The 21179-nt window shown below is 41.0% G+C and overlaps 2 protein-coding genes across 3 annotated transcripts; one reads left to right on the plus strand and one right to left on the minus strand.

Moving 5' to 3' along the window:
* The first annotated feature begins 1434 nt into the window (after window positions 1-1434).
* On the plus strand, window positions 1435-12136 carry LOC108115640 (octopamine receptor beta-1R). The gene is made up of 7 exons (XM_017227193.2): window positions 1435-2007; window positions 4726-4923; window positions 5028-5199; window positions 6193-6329; window positions 6402-6584; window positions 6835-6988; window positions 8551-12136. Exons 1-7 carry the CDS (start codon window positions 1589-1591, stop codon window positions 8812-8814), a joined length of 1527 nt encoding a protein of 508 aa, XP_017082682.1. The 5' UTR covers window positions 1435-1588; the 3' UTR covers window positions 8815-12136.
* LOC108115642 (UPF0676 protein C1494.01) lies at window positions 11977-21078 on the minus strand. Of its 2 annotated transcripts, none has more exons than XM_017227194.2 (6): window positions 20803-21078; window positions 19177-19476; window positions 14216-14331; window positions 13063-13815; window positions 12446-12630; window positions 11977-12327 (listed from the first exon to the last, which is right to left on the minus strand). In XM_017227194.2, exons 2-6 carry the CDS (start codon window positions 19259-19261, stop codon window positions 12258-12260), a joined length of 1209 nt encoding a protein of 402 aa, XP_017082683.1. In that variant the 5' UTR covers window positions 19262-19476; window positions 20803-21078; the 3' UTR covers window positions 11977-12257. The 2 variants fall into 2 exon arrangements, with proteins under 2 accessions (XP_017082683.1, XP_017082684.1); XM_017227195.2 differs by having other exon boundaries at window positions 20979-21071.
* Between the last annotated feature and the right edge of the window lie 101 nt (window positions 21079-21179).

The raw sequence follows: 21179 nt of genomic DNA on the forward strand, positions 1-21179 counted from the left end.
GCTCCAACATACTCGTATATGTATTCCTCACGCAAATAAACACAATTCCTCCTGCCGACACTCGTATTTGTTAGCCGGAGTTTACTTAGTTGGCCCGACATGGGAATTACGGTTCGGTTCGGCTCCTCCAAATGTTTGCCTACTCCAAAGGGAGATGGAGTCTCTAAGAGTACATACATAAGTACGAGTATTATACTGCCCCCTATCTCTATTCAAATGGGAAAGTGTAGCCCAAGGCAATGACAATCAAGTCAAGGAGGATGGGAGAGGGCTGGCATCGATTACCAGGCAAGCAAATTGCAAAATAAATGTACATAATTTGAAAATTGACATTTGCTAATGATAAGCCTCTCTGTCGCTGATGTTGATGCTGAAATATGGCCAGAACTGAGAGCCAAAGAGACAGCTAGCAGCAGATGGTATGAGATGGAATTTCGGGCAGCAGCTGGTGCCTTTTGGGAAAAGGAAGGAAGCTGAATTTTGCAGGCCCTGAAACGGAAATTTTCCTCCAACGGCTCAGAAATTGAAGCTGTTTATGGTAAATTAAACCAATTGAGTGGGATTACGTTTTGCTCACTACAACTTCACCCACAACCGCCCAGTGCGACGCCTGCAAGTGTTTACCAACCGGGTTTCAATTTCATTGTCTGCCCGAGCCTGCGGCTAACGAAATTTATATACACCCATACAATACTGCCATCAAAGCCACAAGGTGTTTATGGGCTTAACTCCGGCTCTGATTTTGCTTATTCAACTGCCTCAGAGATTTGCATGTTCCACGATATTTTGGGGCATGCGACTGAGCAGGCGGATAGAAGACAAATAGCCAGCACGTTGCGGTTCATTTGGCTGTCACAACAAATGCCGAATTGATGCAAATGTAAATGGATATCGTCGAATCCAGGAGAACGCGTTTGCGGAATCTCAAGCAGAAGTCAAAAGATGAATACAAGGTTTCAGGCAACTTGATATACTTTTCGAACTCTTCAGATATTAAAATGAAGCTTAATCTATACATTTTCATGAGACACGTAGTCAGGGAAGGAAGGGTACAATGCTTGTTTGGTAGAAAAGTAACCACATTTTTGTGTATTTTTAAAAAGAAGTCAAAAGATACTTTTATGGTTTTATATTCTCCCAAACTTGGTATGCAACATTTTGCAGCACCAAAAAATAATACAGAAAATAGCATTCCCTTTGAAAAAAGAAATCATTTTTCATTTAACTGCTACCAAAAATAAATATTAGTATAAACTTAAATACTCTTTTGAATGCCAACTAAATATTTGTATTGCCTTTATCTAAGTAAGTACTCTGCAAATACACATGTTAAAGCCCCCTTTACTTCCATCGACGAACTGTTGTTGGCCCTTTTTGAAAAGTGGGCTCATAAATATGGCAGAAAATAAATCGAGTTTTTTTTCAATTGCAGGACTTGGCAAACGATTGGCAATAATAGGAGTTCTCAGAACGAGAGCAAATGCCAGGCAGCATGTCGTCCGCATTGAGAGTGCTTTTCCATGGCATTAGGACAACATTTGGATCTGGCAACTAAGAGCACAAACTAGCACCGCCTGTGGTCATTACCATGACGCTTTTGCAAAGACTTCAGGCCATGTCGGCCACCACAACCAGGACAATATTGGAGGGCAGCAGCATCAACATCGGTGGCGGGACAAAGGAACCCCTGGCAGGCGGCAAACTTCCCGTGCTGGAGGAATCCGCTTCACATGCCCGATATTTGAAATTCATAGCCGATGGGCTCATCGACGAGGGTTTGGGCAGTGCGGTGGGCAGTGGTAGCAGCATTGCCGTATCCGTCGAAGATGTAGTTGCTGGACAGGCACAGGACATTCAGGCGGGCGAAGGATCCACCGACGACGCCGATGGCAGCAGCCATTTGGCATTAGTCTTCGTCAAGTGTTTCATTATTGGTTTCATCATACTGGCCGCCATCCTGGGCAACATGTTGGTGATTGTGTCCGTCATGCGCCACCGGAAATTGCGGTGAGTCCTCCCTGTTGTGGTGGCTTCACCACACATCCGTCGACTGGACATGTGTGCTCATATGTCTAGGTTGACATTGGCTTCATTAATTTCTGGCCCTGAATCAAGTGGTGTTTTTTACCAACCACAGTTTTGGCTTCTCTTTAGTAACATACCTTGCCCTTAAACCATTTTAATCTTTACCTCAGTCTTAAATTTATTCAAACTTTAAACATACGACATTCATAAAGAGAACTTTAAGAATAAGCCTTTGCATATAGCCTTTTATGTCCCCCTTTGTTTTTGAGCAATTGCCTGAGCTGTAACCTGCCACATTGTCCACGAAACGCGGATGTTGTAGCTGTCAAGGACATGACTTAGCCTTCCAGTCGCCCATTTATTTATTTCTTTTTTTTTGTTTGCACCTTCCTGCCGAGCGATTTTGTGCGATTTGACCGCGCTCGGCTTTACGAGTAGCTTACCTCGTTTTTGCGGCCATTAATTTGTCATCATTTATCATATTTTCCATCATTTTTGCGTGTCAAGCGCACAGAACTCATCTTGTCCGCCTTCCGAGCATTTCTAGGGCGTGGATGGTTGGTTTAAGATCCAGTGGCCAAGTTAAATGCTAGATACGTGCGTAATTACATTAGAAATGTTAATAAGGGGGGAGCATAAAAATATTGTTGCCTACTTATGGGGGACGCCGCCATTGGCATTTACTTTATGGGCGGCCATATAATTTGTCAAATTTATGAATTGAGCGCCGCCTCCACATGAGATATGAGCACGTGGGCGGTTGAGGGATTTGAGGTGGAAAGACTACCAAGTAACCTGGTAGCAAAGTATGTACGTGTTTCGGCCGCAAATTCATAAGCTCAGCACCGTTGGCATTTAAAGAACCCAACATAAAGCACTCGGAGCGAGGCGACAATGGTGTAAGGTAACCCCGGGACATTCAATGTCAAGGCGCAGACTATTAAAGCAGTCCCAAGAAAATGGTTCTTCTTCCACTGTCATTGCCGTATTCCTTTTGCCTTGGAACAAAAATGAACGCATACACCTGACATTTGTGGCTGCGACTCAGGAGGATGTGGATGAGGATGAAACTGAGAATCAGAATGAGAATGAGACTGAGGATGGGGCTGAGGCTCATTTAGCCTGCCAGGGACAGGCAATTTGGGACCTGACCCTGACTACGTCTATGCCATGTTGCCGTTTTTATCTCAACTGCCTGTGCCAGCATCTTTTTCATTATTGTTGGGCTCATTGTCATGTGCGTTTTCCGCACCATTTTCACCTTTTCCGCCTCGCTAGGCAGTTTAAATCATCACGGCAAATTAGACTTAATTACGAAACAACATGTATTCCCACTTAGACCCTATGTTACATTTGCCACCATCTCGAATCCTTGTGACCAAGGCGAGTCACATTTTTTTTTGTTAGCTCATGTCCTGGATATGCCATCTCCCTGACATTTTGTGCCTGACTTTTCCGATTAGCCACACTTAACTTAAATTATTCATGTCACCCAAATCGATAAATTGGGTGACAAATTAAAGTCTGGCCCAAGATCAAGTGCAGAAGAAGTTGATGAGTTCTTTTTCCTTTACTTTCCCTATTAACTTGTGCCTGCCAGGATGTCTGTGCTGAAAGTGTCGACTCATAATTGTAATCAAACTTGACACCCATCAACCGAAACGCTTGTTCCCACGCCCACCCACTATGTAATCGGCTTTTGGGTAACGCCTCAATAACATTTTCGTGTTTCGCCTCTGATGCGGGTATTTTGCCTTTGTACTTTGCGGTGCTTTAAGCTTGCCCCTAAAGGGTCGACCTTTCGGAGCGTCTGCGGCTTGCTCAGTTTGTGGTCGTAATTAGGTTTGCGGACGGTGGTTCAATGTCCCAGTGAAATATGACAAAATGGAGAGCGATTCCTAACGAGTTTAATAGATAAAGCTAAACGAATAAAGCGCACAACGCATCTGAAATACACTACTAGATAAGCTAAAAAGTGATGGAAACTATAAAAGCATTCAGCATATATCATCCATGATTGATGCACTTTTAGTTCAGATCAAAAGTTCTTTCATTCGAAAGTTTATCTTGCATATTAAACCGTTTAGTCTGAAAGCAAAACTTTCATTTGAGAAGTTGTGGTGTTGCGAGTCAAGTCCCCGCAGACATTCCGGTTTTAAATTTGTATGCCAACCAACCCATTCGGTTGCGGTTGTATCTCTGGAATGGGGTTATGTACGCCTGATTGTTTGAAAATCAGTTCTGACGGCCGATAAACGCATTTGCTGCTCCACATTGCGTATACGCCGCGTGCACCTAATTGACTTAACGTTTTGCGGTGCCACGCAACGTTGATGATCGCTGGTGGAAGTTGTGGTGGCGTTAAGCTAATTATTAATTAACCCATTAAACAATGAAATCCACTCAGAGTACCGCCATGCCACATTAAACGGCGGTCACACGCGGCGTATGCGCAATGTGCGCCCCAAAAAGTTTTCTCAACTCAAGTTTCGAAAAGGAACGTCTGAGTAGAACGATTAGCGCTGTGAGCTGTGAGTGACTTGAAAGCTTAATGCACAAATTTAATTTGAGAACTTGGCAATCTCGATTCGAATGGCACTCAGGCAATGGCATCCATCTCTTAATGGCTGGCTGTATGGCTTCCTGCTTAGTTTTATCCCAGCTCTTACTCTCTCTCTCTCTCTCTCCATCGCCTTGCAGCATCATTACCAACTACTTTGTGGTCTCTTTGGCCGTCGCCGACATGCTGGTCGCCCTCTGTGCGATGACATTTAATGCTTCCGTCATGATCTCGGGCAAGTGGATGTTTGGATCCGTGATGTGCGATATGTGGAACAGCTTCGACGTCTACTTTTCCACCGCCAGCATCATGCACCTGTGCTGCATATCCGTGGACAGGTGAGTCCCGGCTTACTTTGACATTGCGAACTAATTTAAGTTCCGACTTCTGAAGGCATAAATATATTTTATGAAATCCATTATCTGTTTTACTTTTCCCGCAGATACTACGCCATCGTCCAACCGCTGGACTACCCTCTAATCATGACACAGCGGCGTGTGTTCATTATGCTTCTGATGGTGTGGCTGTCGCCGGCGCTCCTCTCGTTCCTGCCCATCTGCTCCGGATGGTACACAACGACCGAGAACTACAAGTATCTCAAATCGAATCCGCATGTGAGTAGAAACTTAATGCACTAAATTGATCAATTAAATATACTTAAGACTTCATTAAGGCCCCCGCAGATTTGTTTGACTCTGCCTGCATTATTTATTCAATTTTCTTGAACATTAAACTAATAGAAAATTCTAATTTAGTTTAAACGGTATCGACTTTGCCTGCATTTTGCATGGCATCAGCCACGTGGGCGTCCGTGTGGCAGCCTTTGACTTTTCCCCGACCCGCCTCAACGGAAATTGATTTATGTTTGTGTGGCTGAAGCAGTTTTACGCCTTTCAGGCTGCCAGCCGACAGGTAGCATATTTATTACTCCATTTTATTGGTTTCCCCGGCAAATACTTGCCAAGCTCCTAGGCAGTTCTCTCTGATCTAGATATATACATATATATTATATATATATCTTGCCCGTCAGCAGCTGCTACTGCCTCATTCCGTTGCGGTTATCATTGCGCAATAAAATGCTGATGTAGAAATAAATGTCGGTAATTCCATTCCCCGGGTTTTTGTGCGCGTATTGAGGCTGACTTCAGCACACGGGCTGTGCATAATTTTTGGGCTTTCCACCTGGCTGGAGGGTCCTTTTGCATAGCATTAGCTTGCGCGTGGGAGTGGCTTTAATTAGTTTTACTTGTTTATGCTAATAACTGTCAGCAGCACAGGACGCACAGAACGTCCTGGTCGTAAATCTGATTAGATGTCTTCTGGTGGCCTTTTGTCATGCCAACACCGTAATGCACAGTGTAATTGAGTTTTTATTGTCGCACTTGGCATTGCAGTAATCGCATTGCCATCGCCATCGCCATCGCAATTGCCATTGCCATTGCTCATACGCATCGTTGGCCAGGCAGCCGCAGTTGGCAATTGCGGAGCATTACGCTCCATTAGGGTTCCGCATTGTTCCGCGTCCATTTTGATTTATTGATAGTCGCTAATTGAGTTGCCCATCAAATCGGCATTTCCCGATTTCGATGGCAATTTCATCCTTCCAGATATGCGAGTTCAAAGTGAACAAGGCGTACGCCATAGTCAGCTCGTCGATGAGCTTCTGGATCCCCGGCATCGTGATGCTGTCGATGTACTACCGCATTTACCAGGAGGCCGACCGTCAGGAGCGCTTGGTGTACAGGTAACCAGTGGTCGAGTGGCCCATTCATTTGCCCGTTGCCAATTAACGCTAATTACTTGTGTGCCCCGACAGATCCAAGGTGGCCGCCCTGCTGCTCGAGAAGCATCTGCAGATTAGCCAAATTCCCAAGCCGCGACCGAGCATTCAGGTGGAGCAGTCGACCATCTCGACGATGCGGCGGGAACGCAAGGCCGCCCGTACCCTGGGTATCATCATGAGCGCCTTCCTCATCTGTTGGCTGCCGTTCTTCCTCTGGTGCGTATACTTGATGGCTTAAATTAGGCGTAAATATGGCTAATACTCTTAAGCTATGATGTTGGGCAGTTTTTAATTAAGTTTGGGTTATTAATTTAAGCCTTAAACTTATAAAAAGGAATATACTTACGTTTTTTGATCATTTACAATATTTTCCAATATTTAGGATGACTTTTTTAAGGATTTAAGTTGCTTTAAACCGTAACATTAGCTAATTTTAGGTCGAAACTTACGCCTCCTTTCCCTTTAGGTATATCGTCTCCTCGCTGTGCGATAGTTGCATCACCCCGCGCCTCCTCGTTGGCATCCTGTTTTGGATCGGCTACTTCAACTCGGCCCTGAACCCCATTATTTATGCATACTTCAACCGCGACTTCAGGGCCGCCTTCAAGAAGACCCTAAAGGTGAGTTGCGGGCTGGCTATTGAGTAATTTGCATTTATTTTCGACTTCGACATCTTGATGGGACTTTTATTCTATTCAATTTCGCTTTGTTCGGGCATCCAAAAACAAAAAAAAAACTGAATTCTCTGCACCACCTTAGACTTAGTACAGGGCTTCGGCTACTGCTGCTATCGCAAAGGAAAGGGCCACCACCCAATGCACAGAAGCGGCAGCGGCAACCATATCGACGGCAACTGGCAACACGGACGCGGCAACAGCAGCGTCCAACCGAAGAGGGTCACGTTTAGCAATTATTTTGGTAGCTATTGGCATCATGGGTGTACTGAGGAAAAACATCTCCTAAATTGGCCATTCAAATTCTAACTTTTCATATTAAAATATTATAAATATAATGATTTAATATATTTAAAGATATTAAAATACAATTTTTGTTTTTCCCAAAGAGCCTTTAATTCAATTTTTATTTAATTTTTTAAACATTTTTGATATGAACAATCTACAAAGCCAATAAGGGAACCAAGTAGTGTTTTTTCTCAGTACAGCTCTGTGTTCAGCGGAGAGTGTAGAAAGCGTAGCGTTCATATTAGCTGATTGAAATGCTTCATCTACTGGTTGCTAAGCAAGAAAACTAGCTTTTCCATTTAGCCTGAAGAACTGAAAACTCTGCACGTTCTTTGCTCAACTTGCTACTTGCTACATGCCTGCCTGCCATCGCCTGCTCTCTCCCTCTATTTCTGTCACTCTCTATCTTTTTTACTCTTTTGGATGGGTCTTGTACTATAGGCCTGGGTTTGGAGTATGAATAGGTTCTAATGCTTTCAAGGCTTTCTAATCGCTTGAACATTCTGCTTACCACTTAGCATCATATACTACCATCTACTACCATCTCTCTTTCCACGCACAGATGGCGCTAACTGTGCTGATTCGTTGCCTATGGCCCAACAAAAGCTAAGCGCGCCAAAGTATGCAACGAAAAAACAGAAAGCATAAAACGTAATATTTAAATTAAAACTGAAACCTCTTCTATATATATATATATATTCTTGTATGTGTATGCCCACACACTCACACCTACATCTTCTCCACACAAGCGTAAATGCTGATGATGAAATGTTATTCTTTCTCTAAAAATTCTCCCTTTTATGCTGCACACTTTGACACACCAGCAACACAAACACATACACACACAGGCACAGAGGCACATGGACGGGTCCTTGTTCGTCCCTTTTTTTTTAGTACGAATGCGCGGCCTTTCATTTCGTTTAGCATTTTTTGTGTGTGTGTGTGTTTTTTTTGTATTTTTTGCCCTTTCTCCCTTTAGCCTTTGTTTTTTGTGTGAAACCAAATTGTCACAGACATGTGCCGCCACCACACTGCCCACCTACCACCACCCCCTGTCGATTGTCGACCGTCCCACGCGGCGTATGCTTAACCTTTGAGTGCTGTACAGTAGCGAGCTAAAACTCTATTAAATTACATAGTATAATCTAAAGGAAAACAGCAAGGTTATTGTTCTCACTGATAGTTGTTTTTGTACATTTTCTTTTTCTTCAAACCCACAGAGCCTTTTTCCCTACGCCTTCTACTTCTGCCGACGCGGCAGGGGCCGGGATGATGACCGGGATCTGGAGTTCGGTGGTCCCAGCCGTCGGGGAACTAATGGAGCCCGTGCCGGATCCGGTTCCGCTGAGCTGCCCAACTGTGTAAACTCCACGGCTTCGTCGGAGATTCACATGAGCGTGATGCGTGCCCGCCAGTATGCCGTCAATGTCACGCCCACCACAGATGCCCAAATGCAGCAGCTGCATCCACTCTACAGCAACTAAAAACCATGGCGTATACTTGATTTCATCTCCAGTGCTTCACACAAAAACGTCTGTTCATGAGTGCGCAAGTGTTCTCTAACAAAGCAAAAAAAAGAAAAGAAAAACCAGATTGCCAGCTTACAAATAAATTACTCGACAAAAACATATCTCAAAATGGCTGCTAAGAGGGCTAAAATCAAGAATTTAACCACAAATAATAATAGCTAAAGCAAGAACAGCAACGGCAACAGCAACAGCAACAATACGACAATCCCACAGATTAAAGAAAGCCTTCAAGAACAGCAAATTGACGTGCAAAATGAATTGAAATATATAAATAGAAATATTTCGACATACACATTTAGGTGTCATGGAGTCAGGAATTTCATAAAAGAGATGTTTATAATTGCCCATGCAAATAGATATATGAATTGAGTGTTTGATATACGTATATAGAAAGCTAGATGTTAACCCAAATAAAATATGAGATATGCATTGAAATAATACTCAAAGGGAAAAAATGAAAATAAAAGTAGGTAAAGTGCAGGTTGAAGGTCTGGTTGATTAATTCTTTTTAATTTATCTTTTACAGAACGTTTCTGCACTTTATAAATATCCAAATTTAGGTTGAATATCTCACATTTTTGGTTTATTTTATTCGACTAGCGAATAAAGACTGAATATTTATTTCAATTCAGTAACAAGCAGTTTTGTAAATACTCAAAATCCTCAACCAGGTCTTAAATACTGCATTAAATCCCCCACAAATTGAATGTTATTTTATAGCAGAGTTTTCTTATTTGTTTGTATAACTCTGCATTCTGCATTCCTTAAATTGCAGTGACAAAGCTCACTTGATTCGTTCAAAGCATTAAGATAATCGAGTTCATTAAATTAAAATCAATTAAAGACGTCATAATACATAACCAAAGAGATTCATTCGTATAAACTATTTATATATATATATAATATAGAGAAAAACTAAAGCACGACTAACATATCCATTGGGTCTTTAGCCTCAACTTTGATGTTTCCCGACTCTAAGTCCACCACTGTTGTTGTAGTCGAATTAGCGCTATAGAGCTATATATATTATATACGAACTATACCTGTAGCTAAATGCGTATGTGTACCTCACTCTCTCACTCTCTCTCTCTCTCTGTCTCTCTCTCTCTATCAATTAGATGCAACTGACATTCATGGAACTGTTTTGTAATCTTTGGAGGGAGTGTGACTAATTCCTAAAAATGCTATTTATTCTCCTGCCTGGACAATCTTAACGAAGCACAATAAACTAGACTTTCAGACTTAAAGCCTTTTTAGTTAACTTTCGCTTTCGTCTCGAAAAATTAGTTGAGTATGAGATATATAAGAGAAATTATCAGTAACTGCCACGCCCCCCAGCGGCCCATAAATCAAAGGTGGTTCAGTGGAAAGCTGGCTAAAATTGTTTGCCTAAAATATCAAATCGTTGCAAAAAAAGATATATACGTTGTATATATATATATTATGCCGACTTTTTCTTACGATTCACAGTCATTATTTAAAGCGCCGGCTTAAGAGCTCACCGCCGTCGACAAATGAGAATCTCCCCGTCTCTGTCGGCGTGATTACACCTACACCCCTCCCCATTCCCTTCGCTCCTTCTATGGGCGTGTCAATATTTGCTTTATTTAACTCTCGGCACTTTGTTTAAACTGCGGAACGCCCAGGAAAAAGTTGGCAGTCAGCAGCGTTGATAACATTTGAAATGTAGCCAAATATTGTTAACTAAATTAACGTCCAACGATAAGACGTTGAAGTACAAAAAGCGAATGCTCTTTAACAGTTTAACATTTTTGCTTTTAAACTAAAATAACTTAAATATATTTATTTTTGGTTACATAAGCGATATCTTTGTTGCCACAACTGTTTCCAAGTACATTGCACTTTCGTAGGCGGTGCATCAGTTAAACGAGGAAATAAAGCAAACTGAATACAGCTGTGTTAAGATAACGCCATCTATATTTCATTTATATCACTAAATATTATTTCTAAATTTTATTGAAAAATACATTAATCAAACACAGCTGTATAAAAAAACACAAAAATTTCCTTATTTTTAGGTTTCGTATTTCCTCATTTTAATTATACCCCAAATTAGGGTATTTTTTTCGAAAAACTGTGGCACGTGTCTGTAAACCACCTGGATCACAGCAGCAATAACAATCACAACAACAACAACAACAAAATGCCATAATTAACAAAAATACGATTTAGTTTAACCGCAAATTGGCATGTCAACTCATGGGAGCATGTGACTTTGAAATAAAGGCAAACTAAAAAGTTCGCGTTAATGTCGAAAAAGTAAATAATTAAATTATGGCAATTAGGTAAAGCTCACGACGATTACAGTCGCTGGAAAAAGTATGCTGGCGAGTCATTCCATGATGCAATCTCAAGATAAGTTCCCATTACTTTTCCATGGATGACAATGACTTGAGCAACTATTAATTCTGCCAGCGACTGTATTATATGATCTTATATGACTGATTCATTTCATTTTTGACAGTGAATGTTGCTGGTAGAAATACAAAGTACCTAAGATACAACAAACATTACAAAAACAGCTGAAAGAGGCTCAATGTTCAAATGCACTCATAGTAATCGAAAATCGAAGCCAAACAAAAATTAATAATTAAATGTCCAACAGAAACGCCGGGCTAAAGCTTATTTTGTAACAAAAAATACAAACTGAGTGTCTAATAATAAAGGGTAGTCGAATAATTGTTAAATATTGTATGTATTATGCATGTTAATAGAAGTCAATGCATTAAAAAGTGAAAAAATAAAAAGAGAATTTTAAAAGCAAACCACATGAAGGTAATTACAAATTAATGCGAAATTCATATATTCATACGTAACTCGGCCGCATGGCATTAAATAAAAAATACAAATAAATGTGACAACCAGAGGCAAATGTTAATTAACTTGTGAAAAATATTTACAAAACCAAAAACAAAAAACGAACGAAAAAAAAGTAAAAGCTAGCACAGATCTTGTGGTCGATTGTCGGTCAATTTCGGAATTGTACTCAGATACCTTCCAAGTTTCATGAGCAAAAGGAAAACAAAAAGAAAAAGAAAACCCCCTCGACTTAAGTAAATGTTAACATGTGCGTTTTTCAGTGGAAACTATATTAAATTATACATATATATTTATTATACAAAGGGATATGTTTACGGTGTATGCATGTATTGTATATAGTATCTCGATACATATAAATTAATGAAATGAAGCAATTACAATCGTATGGAATAAAAGAATAAAAGTAAAGGTAATAATAAAAAGGTTCAAAACATCATATGTGTTGGCTGCCTTTCATTTTCCCATTTCCCCCCGTTTCCGTTTTCCACGACGTACAACGAACTTCATCCCAGTTCAGGTAGAGATGCGATGGATGATGGCTCGACGGTCTATGGTCGTTATGAGTGATTGTTATTGCTATACGTATCTCTAAACTTTTTCTGTATTAACTGATAGGCATTGTAGACTCTGTTAAATTTATAGCCACCAATATTCGCCAGCGATAAGCCAAGTAAAATATAGAAAGAAAGAGAAAGAAATGTGAATTAGTACAGGAAATGGCAATAAATTTCGATTGCCAATTCACCTTTCTTTCGCCGCCTTGAAGGACTTCTTTCGCTGCTTCAGACACGCCTTGTCTTGGGCGGCATCGGGATTGGGCAGATCGGTTGGCGATATCATGGTTATGTTATCCGGATGGCAGAAGAACGCTATCGAATGACGGCCACGGGCACGAATGTGTTCCTGCTCGGGTATGACCACGCGATGTTGCTGGGGGTAACAATAAAAAAGTAGATTAGACTGGGTTTCATAAATCTGAAAGGCTTAAAGGGGTTAAACCAGTGTGAAATCAATAACAATCAGGAATAAGGCAACAGGGAAAATTGTTTTCCTCAATTTCAGTTGTAAAGTAAAGTATGCTTATCAAAAACAGCTTTTAAACTGATCTAACTTGTTCAACAAATTATTCTTTTGCTTAAAACATTATTCATTCAGCTGTGCCTAAAGCAATAGTTGTGTTTAACAATGATAATGCAACATTTTGAGAGCTATTTTGGTAAAAACAAATAAAACCTAATTTTACTCTAACTTGCTGCCTAGAAAAGTCTGGTATTATAACTTAACATACTTTTTTATCAATGAGCCAGTTTAACTTTCAAACTAGAAACTAACTTCTAAAAACCACACCAACTAGATACTCACCAATGCGGGATATCGCCCCTGTGTCCAGATGTTCAAGATCTCGCCACAATTGACAAGAATGGAGCCGGGAAGATGTCCCACACGGTTCCACTTTTCACTACCTGGCAGCTTCACCTCCAGACCACCCTCCGAGTCCTGGGACAGCAGAGTGAATGTGCCGTAGTCCACATGTGGTGGACACTGGATCACTGCTCCATTGCCCAGCTTGTGCTCAAACAACTGACCATTGGGTCCATCAACCTCGTTAAGGTCGTCTTCGTCGCGGGGATTGTGCTCCGGCCGGAAGTCTGGCTGGTTGGACAGACAGCGCTGGTAGCTGTACTGGCAGCGACCCTTGATCACATCGTTCTGTCCGGGTTCGTCGTCCACTATCGGCGGATAGTAGAGCATGCGCAGGGAGCTCATGTTGTCGTGGTCGCCGGACAGCATGTGAGAGTGCTTTTCAAGGAAGAACGTGTGCGGAATGTCCAGCGAGACGGCCAGCGCCTGCAGGATGAAGCTGGCCAAAGCCTTAAAGTCCGTGGCCAGGGTGCTGATGTGGTCCGCGAATCCTGGCAGCGGCTCTTCGGGCAGATTCTGGGCGTTCAGTGTGCTTATGTTAAAGGCGTGACGCAATTCCGGTGCCTTGCCATCGAAACGCTGCTGTCCACGACTCACATAGCCGTGTTTGTCTCCATCCGTGCGGATGTAATGCTGTCGGACGTCCGGTGGGAGGTCCACAAAGTCATCCAGGTGATCCCAGGCAGTCTTAAGCTGTTCCAAGAGAAGGGAGAATATTAATTCTTATAATTTCTTTTTTTTATAAACTAAACTTATGTAACTTTATAGTTTTTATTGTCAGGTTCTAGTATATAAGAAAGCGTTAACCTTGAAATTCCATTTCTTTTTAATCTCAAGTGATATGGGACCTTGGAACTGAAACTATTTATTAAGTTCAACTTCTATCAAGCTGATATGAAAAGTATATAATAAATTTATATATATATATACTGAGATTTAAGATTTGAAGATTACTGATAACGTTTGACGTAAAATGGAGAATAAAAAACGAAAAAAACATTATCCTTGTTGAATAAATTTGGAGGAATTTGATTTTCAAATTTTATTTCATTTATGATGTTAAAAAGCAAATAACTTACAAATCTTAACTTACCTTCTCATCTGATATGCCATGGTTGACCAGCAGGGCCATGCCCTTCTCGGAGAGAGCTTTCTTCAGCTGGTGACCCACGCGGTTGACCACGGACTTGACCGGCACCTCCTCGATACCTAGAATAAACAGAATCAGGATAAAGAGAGATTAGTGGGCGTGGGAATAACCAGCGGAACTGCCACTTAATCGCTAATTGTTTTGTGGTTGCTATTTTATGGCTTCTTCGAATTGTTTTCCACCTGGCCATCATAAAGTACGAGTATGGGGTAGTGTTTATGGCAGATTGTACACTCTATGGCCAAAAGGCAATAAATAGCTGGCTCGCGAACACTTGGCCATTGATTCGAATGTCATGGCCCATTAAGAAGTGTGGCTAAGAGGCGTACACATCCACGTGCCGCCTACAAGCCCCTCACTTTGGCTGAGATAATCGTGCACTTGGAATCTCAAATAACCGACAATCGCAATGGCAGGCAAAATGCGAGCTCGATAATGTGCAATAAAGGTAAATGCAATCAATTTCAATGCAACGGCGGCATTGACAATGCACAGCGGAAAATTAAATAGAAAATATGTGCGGAAAAGCCGCAGCGGAAGTGGCGAGGATGGCGTTCCAGCCCGCCAACCATTTGGCGCACCAAACTTGTACTTTCAACAAGATAGCAGATATCTGGAAGAAGGGTTGTGGTTTTTCCCACCAGCCATGTCAGACACTTTGCTGTCGCCCACTAATGTGATCACTTACTCACCGAGGGACAAGTCATGAATGAAATCGGGGAATGCAAAGTAATTATATATATATATATGTATATATACTTCCCCGTAAGTGTCACCCTGTCACACCGGGCGTATGCGCAATCTATAAATAGGTTTCCTAGGCACTACTGGAAGTTACCCTCTGGGTGGCCTGCCCTCAGCTCCCGATTTGGTTAGTGACGCACTGCCTTCGGCCAACTGATAAGGGTAGCATTTCACAAATAATAACAATTACGCTTTCTTATCACATCTCATTCCGGGTAAGAGAGCTCTGTCGCCAGGCGGGAAATACTCGCATTGTTATTATTGTTTGCTCAACTGGTAGGCCCGATGATGTCCGGAATGATGATGAGGCGGCGGAGAGGTCAGTTGGTCGGTTAGCCGGGCGAATTGAATGATTCCAATTGACGACAGCAGCCGTGGATCGCCTTTCGTTTTCATTTAGACCGTCGGTCCAGTTTTATTATTTGTTTTGCTCGTTTTCCGTGCGGTTTTGTCGGTTTCTGCTAGCATGCAATTCAATTAGGCGGCAATTGGGATGCGAGTCGCTTTTCAATTTGCCAATTTTTGTTGTTTTTGTTTTTATTCACTTTTGAGGCAGCTAGTTGTCAGTGCTAACTTGTCGCTAATTTATCTAATTGAGTCAGTAGATGTACTCTATAGAGGAGGCCAAACCGCTTGAAGATCATCTCTCTCAATTGGGATCGTTGCTGCTGCCAGAAATTCTCGACTTGTCTCGATTTGTTTTCCCCCGTTTAAATTTATTGTGTTTTCTATTTGATTGGCGTTTTGTTGTACAAATTTATCGTTGAAATTGATTGGCTTTTATGCATTTATGGTCAGACATAAATTGCGGGCACGCGTTAAGCATTTCTATTGTTTGCTTTCAACGCCTTTTGATTCTGTATACTTGTAATTTAATTGCGATGGGCAACTGAACTCTTCTTGCACTTGGAAAAAATAAGTGAAAGTACAAGAAAATGTTTTTAAAACAAATTGAGGAGATAATTCCTTGAAGGTCTTTTTGATTTTTGTTTTCAACTTTTGTATCTATCGAAATTTCCACATACTCATGCGGGAAAAACCCCTTAAACATAATCCACAAATAGATTCCGATACCCCACTTGAGTCCCTCGGTTGAATTAATTCAATTCAATATTTATAGACCCATTTGAGCGTGTACATACATATGTACATACTCCTCTCCGATATAGATATATGCGGCCAATTTAGTTGCGGAATTTTCGCTGAGAAATATGGCTGTGCAGTATAACTTATTTATAGACAACTGAACGGCGGCTATTGGAAAGAGGCTTAAATGGGGAATAGGGGGTAGGGCAGGGAAATGCAGATGTCGGGCTAATGGAAATATAATTTCAATGGCATTGAAATATGCGGACAGAAGTCAACGGCATCGAGGTAATTGGCCAGAATAACATTATCGAATCTGAATAAAACTTAGCATCAATGTGTTGAAGGTTGCAAATTTCGTTTTGGCCAGCTGTCAATTTGATTTGTCAAGAGAACTTAATTCAAATCAACATTCTGTTGGCTTTAACTGACTGTGCTGGGGGCTGGGGTCAAGAGAAATCCGTTTAAAGCCAAGCTGGCAAATTTCTACGTATTTCCAGATGGCGACAAACAGGCAGCAAAAAAGCGATTGTGGCCATTAAACAAAGCGCCAGGCACGTCATCCAAGCCAAGAATCAACAGGTTTAAGCTGGTTTCAATCGGTTTTTGCGGCAAAAGTCCAACTACTTAACATGCTGGCTCTGCCGTTGGATCATCGTATTTCGGTAGTATCATTTATTTATTCCAAATATAAAAAACAAGGTGAGGTCCGTTGATTATGACGCTGTCGAGTGAATCCCCAAAGCCCCACCAAAAAAAAAAAAACAAACAATATGCGTCACTAAATGGACGTTTTCCAAACTGGTAACTCCGAATACTGGTTATTGGTCACCGGCTGTGTGTAAACAAAGTTGCAACCAGTGAACAAATAATTCACTCTGCTCATTGCATTCACAACAAAATCAGGTTTCGTAACTCAAATAATTGTAAATATTTTGATGCGTTTTTTTTTCGTGTTGTTGTTTGAGTTTCCGCACTCTGACTATAATGACATTGGGACCCCAATAGACCCTCATAGAAATCAAAACATTCCACAAATTACTGATTTCCAATAAATAGTTCAAAAAACTCTCGGGGCCCACGACAGCAACAAAAAAATAAACAAAACAGAGGCAAGAAAAAATCCAATTGAAGTTCCGTTGACATAAAAATGCCGCAAGGCAGCGATTTAATTGCTTCTAGCTGCTTTGGGGGTCAATGGCTTTGGATGGACGAGAAGGTCAAGAGAGTGCTTCCGCCAAGGCCAAGTCGCACTGTACTGTACTTAAAGTGAACTCGAATTACTGGGTGAGCCCTCGGCTCGAATCCACATAACCAGATAAGCAGGCATAACACTTTTCCATGGCGCATTACCCCGAGAGAAGGAGAAACTGTGTCACGTATCGGCAAAGACCCAGTTAACACAATGGGCACGGCTTCCAAAATAGGCAAATGGAAAATTTTTGGTGTGGCCAAAGAAGGGCAAAAGAAACCGCTGAAGAACAAACAAGAGACATTAAATCTGGTGAAACGAATTTTAACCCAGGTATCTTAAAGGTTATCCAAGTATCTTCTTGGTAATCTCAGATACACAAACAAAAAGTCAACATAAGCTGGAAATATATTCTTTCTTAGAAATCAGAAAGACTGCACTAGATTAGTCTACATTAATCTATAAAACTTGTAGTGATTTTTCAATGCATTTATAAATATTTATTATACACATATTTATAAATATTTATATCTCTCAAGTATTACCTATTTCGTCGACTCTGTGTCACTTTTATTATGATCTATAACAGGGCAAGTATACTATATATATATATAAATATAATATATAAATATATATAAATCCAAACCCGTACTGATTTAGAGAACAATCACTCAAAAATTACTCATGATTTATGATAGCCAAGAAATCGCAATCAAATAACAGGCTATAACAGCGTGATATTTGCCGGTTTTCATACATATACATAAGTGTTCTATTAAAAGTACTTCATAGATTAACTATCAACTTTCAATTAGTTGAGTTCACGCCATAAGGTAGAAATTGTACGTAATTTCTTAGTCAGAATTCCCCCTGGCCAACTTTGTAGATCAGATTTGCATTTTTAATTTGTATTCCCACAGAAATCCCAGCTGCCAGAGATCAAGTGTCGATTGCACAAGTCAATAATTAATTCTAATTAACTACGACGTAGTTATAGCACCACGAACGAAAATTAAGTAACTGCAATTAAGGGAGCCCAGTTAGCCTTCAACAATTGGGAATAGTCAGCCAAACAGAACTGGCAATGACTCAATGCCAACTGCACCTAATTAAGCCCTAATGACTGTGGGGCTTTCAAGTGCATCGAGAAAAACCTAAAAATATTATTTATTTTTAGACATTACCACTCAAGTTATCTAAATCTTATCAACATTATTAGAAGATTTCTATCATTTAATAAGAAGTGTGAATATTAATACAAACATTGGAAATTCCTAAGAGCAAGCAAAAAAATGTATTTATAGCCTATTAATACATGAATCATTGGATTTTTGGGAAGAAATTCTGTTTATATGGTAATTTCAATGATTAAAACATATTTATCACAAACCCACTCATATTTGTTTCTTAAGAATTTAACCATTCACGTTGTACAACATTGTTTATAGAACAAACTTTATATCCAATATAAACTTTAAGCCTGTGATTAAAAATGGAAAGCTACCCAGCCTTATGATTTTATGGCCATTATTAACTGTAGAATTAAGAGTCATATTAACATACACAGAACAAAAAATTAGTTAACAAACAAATTTATTTTTTTTCTAGAACTCCTGCAGATGTTTCATATTTCACAACAAATTAATCGTGACGGGAACTCCCTAATCATTTTCACCTTTCCGAGACAACTCGCAGTCAAGTGTTATTTTTGAATGGAAAAACTTGTTCATTGATGGCCGAGTCCCGGGCTTTTTTTCACTGTGCACGAAATGCTGCCCTAGCAACGAGTTGAAGTGCCTCTCGATCAGGCGTATGCTTTATGGAATGGGATGGTGTGGTATGTTATGGGGTGGTGCTGTTGGGATAGGAGAGGGGTACTTACCACAGTGGGCGAGATCGATGATCGGAACCACGCTGCGTGAGAGCAGGGTGTCGAGTTTGTCGTCGCTGCTCTTTGTTTTTATCATTTTGTATGTGTGTTGATTTCTGTTTTACTTTCCAGAGGCTCTTCGACGTCTAAAGTTCTTTGGTTTTTTTATTTTTTTTTTGATTGTATTTAGCAATCGAACACTCGCCGCACTTGTGCTCGCTTTATCTTTATCACAAAACTTGGAAGAGACCGGAGGGGCAACCGGGATCCAAAAGACGGAGTGCACTTCCAGCGATGGCTGACTGTATAAAACTGAATGACAGCAAGACACAGAATTCGATTATTAGACTGGTTATGCCGACAGCAGAGGAGATAAAAAACAAACAAATCGCGTATCCAAGTGTGCTTCTTTTTTATTTGTATTTTTGTTTAAATTTTCGTATTTTGTTTTTGCAACGTCTATTGTTTTTGTTTGGCTAGCGAGCAAACGATTTGACAGCGGTTTTCGGGGAAAGGGTATGGTATAGGGGGGTTTACGATCCGATCCGTAAAACGAAATACGAACGGGTGCCTAAGTGATTGGTGATTTTAGAAGGGCGCGTGGCGGACGAGAGGCGATCGAACAATCGCGACGCGCTTCTTAGGCGGAATGAGCACCCGGGTTTTCTTTTTTTAATAAGAGGGTTCCAAGTTCTGGGCTCCAAAGCTTATCGCACCTGACTGGCTACAATTTTGCCTCAGTTTACGATTTTATTTTGCAAAAACCAACTGATTGTGCGACCGGGGTGTATTGTATGGTATGCCTGAGTATGTGCGTCGCAATTAGATAAAATTTAATCAAATCAAAAATTGTGATAACTAAATTAGCACTTGTCGTTCTGCGAGGGGGGGAGAAGGGTTGGCGGTTGGGATTTTCTAGAGCTCAGTACTTGGTAAAGCACAGTTGGTATTCCAGCTTATGGTAAGCAGGGCCGAAAGGTGAGACTATCTAAAGCCGTCAACAGGTAGCCCCGTCTCGGTTTGCTTTCGCAATATTTGTGATGGCTATTAACGTGGCTCAGGTACATATGCACATACCTAAATTCATTCGTATATATATAGATACATTCGAGTATATATGTATGAGATACAGATACTCTGGTTGCGGTGTGAGTCTGTATCTTGTATCTTATATCTTGTATTTGGTATTTTGTATCTGGCAGATCCCGTTTGCCGTTTAACGGCACTCGGACTCAGGTGTGAGCCCTCCTCCCCCTCCTTCTCCTGTCTACCTTTTCACCCCCTAAAAAACAAAAAGACGAAAGAAACCGAACCAGCTGAGCGATCTCTCTGTTGCCAGGCGGCTTTTGTTCAGGAAATGCCGCTCCGCCGGATGAACAAAGTCTGGCCTTCCAGTCAGTCAGTCAGTCTGCATGGATTCGCTTGGTTTTAAGGGGTTGGGTTCGAGTTCGGGGTCGGGGTCTCAGGGGTATGGATATGAGTAAGCGTTCGCCTCGCCTTTCGTTGCAAAAACCTTATTCCAACGAACAAATCACTCACTACTCTACTTATGTATAAAAACTACTCGAGAAGCGCATATTCAGCTTAAATTTAGTGATTTATACACTGATGGGTTTTTTTGTTTTATTTTTTGCTTACAGTGAAAACTCGCTTTCTATTTTCGCACAGGTTTCGCTTTTCATCGAACACCCGACCCGACGAGACGATATAGCACCAGCAGCACACCAGTTGTTGGCCAACAATCTACTTAGTCAATTTTGGGATCGCTTTCTGATGCCTTTTTTGCACACTTTCCATCATTTTGTAACACTCACTCCACTCGCGAATTTAACCTAGATACACCTGAACTAGCGCAGAGAGGAACGGCGTCTGTCGCGACTCGTCGCGACTCAAAAAAAACAATTGCGATCCGCGATCAAATCTTCGAACGTTCGGATCCAGTTCGAAAGCGATAACATATTTATCGGTAGTTGCTGTTATGGGTAATATCGATATTTTTACATGTCCCTACGATC

This window comes from Drosophila eugracilis, unplaced genomic scaffold (assembly GCF_018153835.1).
Source record: "Drosophila eugracilis isolate 14026-0451.02 unplaced genomic scaffold, ASM1815383v1 contig_47, whole genome shotgun sequence".
NCBI lineage: Eukaryota > Metazoa > Arthropoda > Insecta > Diptera > Drosophilidae > Drosophila > Drosophila eugracilis.